The sequence below is a fragment of the Mya arenaria genome, chromosome 16 (genome assembly GCF_026914265.1).
Source record: "Mya arenaria isolate MELC-2E11 chromosome 16, ASM2691426v1".
Lineage (NCBI taxonomy): Eukaryota > Metazoa > Mollusca > Bivalvia > Myida > Myidae > Mya > Mya arenaria.
Genome location: NC_069137.1, coordinates 6,062,485 through 6,073,402, shown reverse-complemented (window position 1 = coordinate 6,073,402; position 10,918 = coordinate 6,062,485). Strand labels below are relative to the sequence as shown.

Genomic DNA, 10,918 nt, shown 5'->3' with positions numbered 1-10,918 from the left:
AGTTTCATGACGGAAACAATAACGAAATATGGGCAATAAGAAAAATAGTAAAGTTTATCACCTCATTTAAAATAAATACTTTAATATTTAAAATGTCCACCATCAAATACCACCAGAGTTTAAAGCCATGAACGTCCTGACATCATGGAACTTCACAACATCCACATTTTGAATGAATGTTTCACTGTATAAGTAACTATTTCATGCGTAAATGCAAGTAATGCGTATATATAGAATAGTAATATGTGTATTAAAACATGATAGACGCACTATTAGTTGATCAAAAAAATAGATTAACTGCTCTGATATTAAGCTCGTTCATCTGCGCGAAAGACGATAGACGATAGCATAACTGGGAATACAAATCAATGACGTTGTCCCCGGTATTTTGCCTTTAAACGTAACTTTGGTGCGTTTTTGCACTAAAATGTCGTGATTTATAATAAAACAAATTAAAATATATTTCACTTTCCGAAACAAATAGTTCATTCGTTGCGGGCTCCGCTATCTAACGTTGACACTTATAAATCCCCGGGGTATGATTCTTATAAAACTATTATTGTGCAATAGCTGTGGTCCAAAGTTAGGATTAGATATCTGTAGTGAATACCTGTAACAATCATCACAATAATATAAGTTCTTTATTTGGTATTTGTATAACGGGTAAGATGCTTAGTTGTCACTGTTGTTTGGTGTTTGGCGTTAATTTAAACAGCATGACAATACAATATATACGGATTAAACTATGTTCTTTCAGTGAGGGGTGATATGAGTGCGTTAGTTGATTGAGTGTTTGGAGTAACTTGCGCGTTGATCAACGGTTTTTACTTGTATGATTACAATCTTAAAAAAAAGCTTCCTTTTGATGTTTAAGTGTTGATTATTGACTGCTGGCACACGAACTTTCATAAAGCGACCGCGGATTAAATCTCCTCAATGGTATCATATTGTCGCTCGACTTTAAAATACCACTAACTTCCTGATAGTTTGATTCGACATTTCTTTCGTCTTGATGAGCATTCGCGTCGAAGTTATTGTCTCTTTCCTGGCGTCTGAAACATGACACGTACACAATTATGCAACAATCACTTTTTTAAGATATTTAAATGGCAATCGATGTTAAAGGATGTATTCATTCTAATATGTTAACTCATTCAATTTATAAACATCTGTTTTTTTGTGTTTTTTTTCGATTATCGATTCTAGTAAAAGGAAAAATTGGAAAAAAATAGAAACAATGCCAGTACATACGACGTTATATATTTTCGAATCCCGATAAATAACAGGACAATGGCTATCACTGTCAGAATAACGGCTCCGCCAATATATGCTCCCAACACTGTTTTGTATCCTGATTCACCAGAAACATTTACATTCAAGTTGGCGTTCGTCATGGCTGTGATCCCAGGTGTTACGGAACGTTGTTCATTTGTTGTACCTCAAAAAGTAAAACAGGTGAAAGATAAGCTGACATCATATACAGTGTATTCAACATAACGCACCTTAAAACGTTAAATAACGGTTGTCACATGTGAAAAGAAAGCAGAGATCATACTCTTACAGTTTATATAAGATAACGCACATGAATAGAAATAATCATACTATCAACATACGTGTAGTTGTTTTGCTTTATTGTGATCCTGTTAATTTTATGATGTTACGGTAAACCTAATTCATAGAAATAGCATTTAGTCCAAATTTTCATCATTTAAATGCGAACAAACTAGCAATAGATAATACACTACCGACCACGTTTTTTTGCACATTTTGCACTTCGGCGCAATTTTTCATTACCGCGGACGTTACCTTCCTAATCTATTTTTCGCTATACTTCGCGTTTGAAGCATAATGCAAACGGCGTTTATTTCGATAATTTCCTCCGCGTTTCACCGCATCGTGTCACCGCGTCGTTGCGAGGAGAATATTAACGGCAACTAAGAAAGCTGTCATTTTTTTTCCGTCCTTAACATATAGTTCTAGTCAGTTTATAAAAAGCATACAAATATATACTGTATTGGGTCAATAAACTTAGTAAAATACAAACACTCAATATTAGAGCGACAGTATTATCAAGTTTGGGGATGAGATTGTTTTCCCCTTGCAATCAAATGAAATCTATTCTGCAAGCACAGATATATAACCATGGACAATCTTCTATTTGTAGCACACTTACCTATAAAAGTACCTGTATATCGCGGTAAGTCGCGTTGCGGCGACCCGCCGTGTGCATGTGTTTGGAAGTCGTATGCGACAGCAGCAGGTGAACGCGATGATGACGCGGATAGGCGCAAGCGCTACCACGGATGATATCGCCGCGATCTGCCGCGATGACGCAATTATTCCCGCGATTCCAACGCGTTTTTCTTGCAAAAATACGTGGTTGGTTGTGTATGTAAGCTTAATCTATCCTATGAAAGATACTGTCAAATTTCGATGCCTGTTGACCCCAACTATTTTGGTATTTTAGAATAGGGTTAAACTTGTGTAAACTTGTGTAATGAGGAATAATAGGTAAAAATTATTGAATCACGCTGTTTTGACAGTGTACGAGTGAAAGATTGGTCATTTTATTTCAATATAAGTCGAAAAAAATGCCATAACTTTTGTTTGTTATGTATTTCCAATCATTTATTTATAAAAAAATGTAATCTGAGAGCTATACGATTTCAAAAATTCCAAAACCATATGGGCTCATCAAGCATTAACATTTAACAACATAACGATACTGTTCTTGGAACATTGAATACACAAAAATATGTGGATTTAAAAAGCACCACTTGATGCGATCCGGCTAGAAGTGTTACGGGACAAACGCTTACTGAGTGTAGTGTTCGATGACGGCGTTAACAATTCAGTTATTCTCAAGTTTGGTGTCGACGTTGTCGTTGTAGGTGTTGGTGTTGATGTTGATGTTCTTGTCGTAGTTGCAGTTCTTGGTGTTGTTTTCGAAGTTGTTGTTGTTGGTGACGAAGTATTTGGTGTAAGTGTTGATGATTTCGTCGAAGATGTTGGTGTTGCTGTTGATGCTGTCGTCGTAGTTTTTGGTGTTGGTGTTGGTGTGGTCGTCGTAGTTGTTGATGTTGGAGTGGTCGTCGTAGTTGTTGGTGTTGGTGTTGGTGTGGTCGTCGTAGCTGTTGGTGTGGTCGTCGTAGTTGTTGGTGCTGTCGTCGAAGTTGTTGGTGTGGTCGTCGTAGTTGCTGGTGCTGTCGTCTTAGCTGTTGGTGCTGTCGTCGTAGTTGCTGGTGTGGTCGTCGTAGTTGTTGGTGCTGTCGTCGTAGTTGTTGGTGTGGTCGTCGTAGTTGTTGGTGTTGGTGTGGTCGTCGTAGTTGTTGGTGTGGTCGTCGTAGTTGTTGGTGTTGGTGTGGTCGTCGTAGTTGTTGGTGTTGGTGTTGTCGTCGTTGTTGTTGGGGTTGTTGTTGATGTTGTCGATGTTGTTGTTGATGTTGTTGTCAGTTTTAAGGCTGTATTATCTAGGAGAAATATATATATGAAAACACATGGAAATCATTTAAATGGAAATCATTACATGTATATCAGTTAAATAGTAATAGTATAGCTAAAATATAACCGAATAGTAAGAATATTCATTTCAGTCAAAAGAACTATACTCTTTAATCATGATATTTTAACCTAAAACTGTTACAAAATTCCTCCAGTATTCTCCAATTGGTAAAGGTGAAGCATGATCGGGGAAAACAGATATTTACCTGTTTAAAAATTGTTTTGTTTAGAACTTAACGTATGATTATCAACGTGTTCATACTTGGCATATTATGCAGTTGATCCCTACTTCAATTTAACAGAATTCCTAAACGTGTTCAAAAGCATGACTTGATGTGTTATTTATCTGTTAGCACACTCTTCCTTTTTCTATAGCAACATGTCATTTTCAAAATCTGGCTAAAACCCTTCTTCTGCTTGCGATTTTTTTAATTGAATGACTAAATTTCGGTCCTTGAAAAGTTCACTAATACAATGAAGACTACAGGGACTCGTAGTCAAATGTTCAAATGTTTTCCTTTTCTAAAAATCATAACGTAAGGGTCAAAACCACTCTGAATTAAAGAAATAAACGTACAGACACCAAAACAAATTTATTTTATAAAGTCTTTAAGAAAGTGATAAAATAAAATGTTTAAGTTATTGGCACGTGAAAATACAAGTCTGTAAAATAATAAACCCAACAAAGTACACTCCTAAATTAATGTTATTGTTATTAATTGCTAAGCAATTGGCTTATTTTGCTTGAAATATCTTCTTAATACTTACTAAAACAAACATTTATTTCTGGTCGTATAGAAACAAACAAGTAAATGAAGAATAAGCCACAATTTTCAATAGGTAATTGGCTTTTTTGTCCACAGCAATTGGCTGTCCCGTTTGGGTATAAAGTCTTAATGCAAGCGTCAACAGTAACAGAGCCATTGCTCAGGACAGGAAAAACACCTGAAAAAAGGAATGCTGTTAAAAACACAATAAACCTTCAGAGATAAGCTGAGTAGCCAACAACATGGTTAATTCACAGAAGGGTTTACCAAGGAAACCAGTGCCACAATACAACAGACAAATATTGCATACATTTGTTTGAGTCGAACATTCTGAAACATTAAATGCAGCAGATTAATATCTTAATTTTGAAGGAAATCAATACATAACATGAATAAAAACTAACGTGTTTTGGCATCAGTAATGATTTTAACAATAAATCAGTACGTTGAATTCATAAGAATGGTTTACGTGAATAATAATTGAAAGAAAATGTTTGTCTATTTTAAAAAAGTAATTATTTATACCAGTGGAATCAAAGGAACTGACACAGAAGTTATCGCGAAATAGCAAGCGTAAACGTAGTTTAACTTTAAAATAGTTCACATTATTTTCTTCTTTATTTAATATATTAAGTACACTTGCATTAAGTTTTCAATTGATCCATATTAGATAATTGGTAATCATTTCCGTGGTAATGTATATTTATTTCAGGATGGTTCGGAGATGTGTCGATTGCGGTAGATTACCGAGATATTCCAGATTACATTTAGAAAATCGCAGTTTTCCGCTAGTGTAGTTCGTTTTGGGGTAGAGATAATTCACCTTGAATCCAGACTAGTTGTTTTGCACCACACTCGATGTTTCCGTTCGGACAGCTAGTTGCCATGATACCGGCATCAGTCCCAGTATACCGGTACCATCCTAGCGGTATTTGAACAAGTGTTAGGTCGTTATTGTCAGTACGCAGTGCAGGATTTGTTAGATTGGTGTAGCTTCCGCAATGTGATTCTGAACTGGCTGAATCTGTAAAAAAAAGATTTATGACAGGGCAATTGGCAATATCAGAAAATACACGCCTTTGGCCGAACCCAAATTTTGTAATACATACACATATGGCCAAAACAAGGGAAACAAATACACATATTATTATTATTATTATTATCTGAAATAAAAGATATAAAAAGGTATAAAAATATGATGTAGCTATTTGAAGTACATACATATCATATAAATAATGCATTGCACTTCATAAAATCAAGAATCAACGACATCAAAAACGCTTTGATATAGCATTAAACACAAATTTTGAAATATTCCTAATAGTCCGATTTTGTAACAAGACATAATCGATACGAATTGGTAAATAGTGTTGAATTTGTATTTATGTCATAATTAGTTCTCATGACTAATGTACAAGAAGTGATACTCTGAATCTGGTCCATAAACACATTCGGGGGCTGAACGGCCGGTCCTTATGTCATTATGATCTTTCAGTGGTGTGTAATAGTATATAAGTATTGTTAATGCATACCTCAATAAAACAAGGTCTTGTTTAATCTCTTTCCTCTACAATGTGTTCATTCATACAGATAATTCTACTTCCAAATTAGTCTCTATGCAGCGAAAAAATATGAAATACTAAGAAAGGTATCAGCGAACGCATTTCGAGAGCTATAGGAAAGAGATCTGGTGTATGTGTTTTGAGGAAAAGCAGCCATCATTTTTCTCCCATAGAATGATTTACTAATGTAAAGAACAACAACATAAAGTGAGTACATTGTATAACGTATATAAGTGTACACAAGTTCAAACACTAATTTAATAATAATTTTAGATTGTTTAGTGTCCCAACGTATATGTTTACGTTTAAGGTTGCTGTTTTTGTTTTCCTTTTTAACAGTTTGATTCTATCATATAACAATGAATTATCGACCTTAAGTAACTACAAAGCCTAACCAAATTCACAAAGAAACATATAATAGGAACTCATCCCACATATTGGCAGACTAGCGTTACTAACGAGCGAAAATCCATGGAATCCAGATTTACAAGACTGCTGACAAAAAATCAGATCGCAGATGTTTATATTTAAGTTCAAACATTGATGTTTTATGCATTTTTCTTAAGCCGTTAATAACGGTTTAAGCCATTAACATTAATTTTCGAACGGAAATATGAAATTTTGCGAACTGATTTTTGTCACCAATCTTATATAATTGGTTTGCAGATATTTACGCAAAAAATTGCTCTTTCCAAGACAAAAAAATTAAAAAAAAACCTTGTATAAATGGTATATTTGTGAAAATGAAGCCTTAAAATGTCAATGAACACACTCACCTGAGGTATTGTTTTAGTAATTTCAAGCAATTATATAATAAAAATAATAATGTGCTTTCTTAAAAATGTTATTAAAGTACACTTACTGATATTCCATAGTAGAAAGTAAACTACCAGATACATATCCTAATCGTCTTTAATATTCACGCTGTGTATATCATCAAAAACAGTAGCTTTATCAAGACAAAGCTCTGCCTAAAAAATACCCTTTATTCGGTGTTCGATTGCTACTCAAAATGTAGTATTAACCTGGGTAAACTTCCTAGTCACAAAATGTCAAATTACCGATAAGAATTTCTATAAAAGTGCAGTGTTTACATCGGATTTGAAGCAAACAAAACTATATATTAGGTTACAACGGTCAGATGGCTATAAATGGATTTGTTTCATAACGCATCTTAACAACTGATAAATATTTACTATGAATTCAATAAAAAGTTTAAGTGATGCAGTTAATAATGGTTACTGTTGCGATATGGCGAAAGACCACGCTGCCTTTACTCAAACATTCCGATACCTTCAAAATGCTACTGGAATGTAAGGTCACACAACCACGCTGCCATAATTCCTACATGTCGATACCTTCAAAGCGTTACTGGGATGTAAGGTCACACAACCACGCTGCCATTACTCCTATATTCTGATACCTTCAAAGCGCTATTGGGATGTTAGGTCACACAATCACGCTGCCATTATTCCATCATGTCGATACCTTCAAAACGCTACTTGGACGTAATGTCACACAACCACGCTGCCACTACTCCTACATGCCGATACCTTCAAAGCGTTACTGGGATGTAAGGCCACACAACCACGCTGCCATTACTCCTACATGCCGTTACCTTCAAAGCGCTACTGGGATGTAAGGGCACACAACCACGCTGCCATTACTCCTACATGCCTTTACCTTCAAAGCGCTACTGGGATGTTAGGGCACACAACCACGCTGCCATTACTCCTACATGCCGTTACCTTCAAAGCGCTACTGGGATGTAAGGTCACACAACCACGTTGCCATAACTCCTACATGCCGATACCTTCAAAGCGCTACTGGGATGTAAGGTCACACAACCACGCTGCTATTACTCCTACATGCCGATACCTTTAAGGCGTTACTGGGATGTAAGGTCACACAACCACGTTGCCATTACTACTTCGTGCTGATACATTCAAAACGTTACTGGGATGTTATGTCACACAACCACGCTGCCATCACTCCTACATGCCGATACCTTCAAAGCGCTACTGGGATGTTAGGGCACACAACCACGCTGCCATTACTCCTACATGCCGTTACCTTCAAAGCGTACTGGGATGTAAGGTCACACAACCACGCTGCCATTACTCCTAAATACCGATACCTTCAAAGCGTTACTGGGATGTAAGGTCACACAACCACGCTGCCATTACTCCTACATGCCGATACCTTCAAAGCGTACTGGGATGTAAGGTCACATTACCACGCTGCCATTACTCCTACATGCCGATAACTTCAAAGCTTTACTGGGATGTAAAGTCACACAACCACGCTGCCATTACTCCTACATGCCAATACCTTCAAAGCGCTTCTGGGATGTTATGTCACACAACCACGCTGCCGTTACTCCTACATGCCGATACCTTCAAAGCGCTACTGGGATTTTAGGTCATACAACCACGCCGCTATTACTCCTACATGCCGATACCGTTAAAGCGCTACTCGTAACTATTAAGGCCACTAACTTCACTAAGCTACTTGTCCTGCCCGCCACAACTCTAAATGCCATTTCATTTACACCCTTACTCCAAAAACTTGCCGCTATTTTCACACTGATACTCAACCAATCCGCTAAAATCACGCAGATGATGAGTCAGTTTATTGTATATACGCCGACACTACACCCGGATACTTATATGCAAGGCCGCTTATATTTCACCAGGCCGCTGCATTTAAGTCGTACTCTACGAGGCCACTGAGATCCCAAAAACGCTACCTTAAAGCCTTTAAGTCTCCAGGCCTTTTATCACACGAAACTCTTTAAAAAAACGCTAATTTAGCGCCGATGTACAACAAAACCGCTATCATATTTCACTTTGCAACCCAGCCGTTTCTTCATGTCAAGTTGCTACCCGGCCGTTTTATCAGACCAGTTTTTCCATCAGACCGCTTAATTTTCGCAACATCAACGCCAAATTATAACCAGGCCGCTACGTTTACGCCATTCTCACTGGTCGCTTGCTTCATCCAGCTTATGAAATATGTCTTTAGCTTATACCGTTTAGCCACCAGACCACTGAGTTCTTGATATATCCACCATGCTAATTATTCAACGTCGCTACATTCAAGCCACTAGGCCGAACACATCTATTTTATTAGAATGCTTACGTCGCGCTGTTTCTCAGGACCGACAAAGCCCCACCGATACTAAACCAGGCCGCTAAATGATATGCCGATGGTCCTCCACTTGACCGGGAATTTCAAGCCGCTACTGAGCCAGGCTATAAACTTTCTAGCCTACCATGCCATCAGCGTCCAGTCGCAATACATTTTTTCTCTTGCTTCAACTTGCCGCCAGGACGCTAACTTTACGTCAATATGATGTTATTCGTTAGCACAACTAATTAATGAAGCTTATTCTACGCAACTGCTCCAATCGGCCGCAACTGTGCCATCCCAGGCCGCTATTCTAACTCAGAACTTAACTACGTCTCGCCACCATGTCTCCTATGTTACACAGCTACTTACTTAGCTGTTAACTGCTTGTAATTTCTCCACAAAGACTATTTTCTTACTATGCCTCGCCACAACGCCGCTATCCCAATATCGTCATTCGATAAATATCCTCACTGTACGCAATGTACATGAGCCTAGCGTCAGGCACCTGTATCACAAATAACCTTAACTCACAATCCTAATCCCAACTCATTTAATATTTCATTTTATATATATTGAAAATCGAGTATGTATTTACACGTTTGAAAAGCACAATCCCACATAAATTTTACAAATAAATAAAAGCTTTGGTAAAAATCCAAAGAAAAAGAAATCAACAGCAAACAATTTTATTGAGAAGAACTCATTATTTTTATAATATTTGCCTAACGACATGCTCTACTTTTTATTTCTGAAGTTTCTGAAATATTGACAAACATATTTTGTTAACACATCCTTTAGAACAACACATTTTTAAAACAAGTAAAGCATTTCTAATTCAGTGGTCAGCAAGATGTAAATTAAATCACTCTTATCCCTCGATCCCGAACAAAGTAGGAACATACATGGTAAGTCTTAACCGAGTATACATTAACTTGAGCAAACTTTACAATAAAACAAATCTTAAATAAAACCCCAAGTTCGTTCATTATAAAAGATCCAACTTTATCTTCAAACGAAGAAATAAAATAACGAGATCCTTATGCAAACGTTTTAAATTATGCAGTTACAGCTTGAAACAAAAAAAATCCCTCACAGTCAATTAACTTAAACAGTTAATCGCATAGTTGTTTGTAGTAATATGTTATCTGAAACCATGCGATGAATCCTTTAATAAATACCTGGTAAACAAACTAGCTTATTAGAGCATATGTATTACAATGCATTACAATGCATTACGACAAGTTTAAGGTATAACCGAACCAAATTCTAGATCAAGATAAGATACTGTTACATTTAACACTCTGTTGAATGTGCTTGTAACGTCCCTTAGACAATATTTTGTTACTTAAATAATTAAGAACAAATCAGAAATTGCATCGATGGTGTCGTATTTACTATGCATTAATAATTAATTAAAAATAAATTATTAACATAAGGACCTTTTGAAAAACATAAGTTATATAAATGACAATTATCATTCATTTATGATGATGAAATTTTTTGAAATACTTAATCAAACATGTATTGCTTTCACCTTTTATTAATAACTGTATTATATTATGAGGTTTTAGGTACATACTCATGATGACGTGGTATTTACAACACATAATTAGTTTGCTACTGATCGGAGGCTTATAAATACGTTCAGGTAGAGAACAGACAAATATCATAATTTGTGATCTCAAATATTTTCGAATATCATTTTAAACCCATGAGAGGTATTGTAGAGTTATCGATTTTTTTAATTGCCATATTGATTAAACAGGTTTTTAAGCTGACTATATTATAGACCTGTCTAATAGGTATCAAAACTTAATAGTTCATTTGTGTCGCTGTTTAGCGGTTGCATTACCTTGGTAATGTTATATGTAATCCGTTGAAACTGGGAAAACATTATTACAAAATGATACACATTTGATGTCGTTGTACATGTCTGTGATGATTTGGAAAAATATG

General features: G+C 36.2%; 1 protein-coding gene across 1 annotated transcript; it reads right to left on the bottom strand.

The window, feature by feature from the left end:
- Positions 1–2,763: 2,763 nt before the first annotated feature.
- On the bottom strand, positions 2,764–7,948 carry LOC128222386 (uncharacterized). Its single transcript, XM_052931359.1, has 3 exons — positions 7,894–7,948; positions 5,092–5,292; positions 2,764–3,395 (listed from the first exon to the last, which is right to left on the bottom strand). Exons 1-3 carry the CDS (start codon positions 7,946–7,948, stop codon positions 2,764–2,766), a joined length of 888 nt encoding a protein of 295 aa, XP_052787319.1.
- Positions 7,949–10,918: the final 2,970 nt, after the last annotated feature.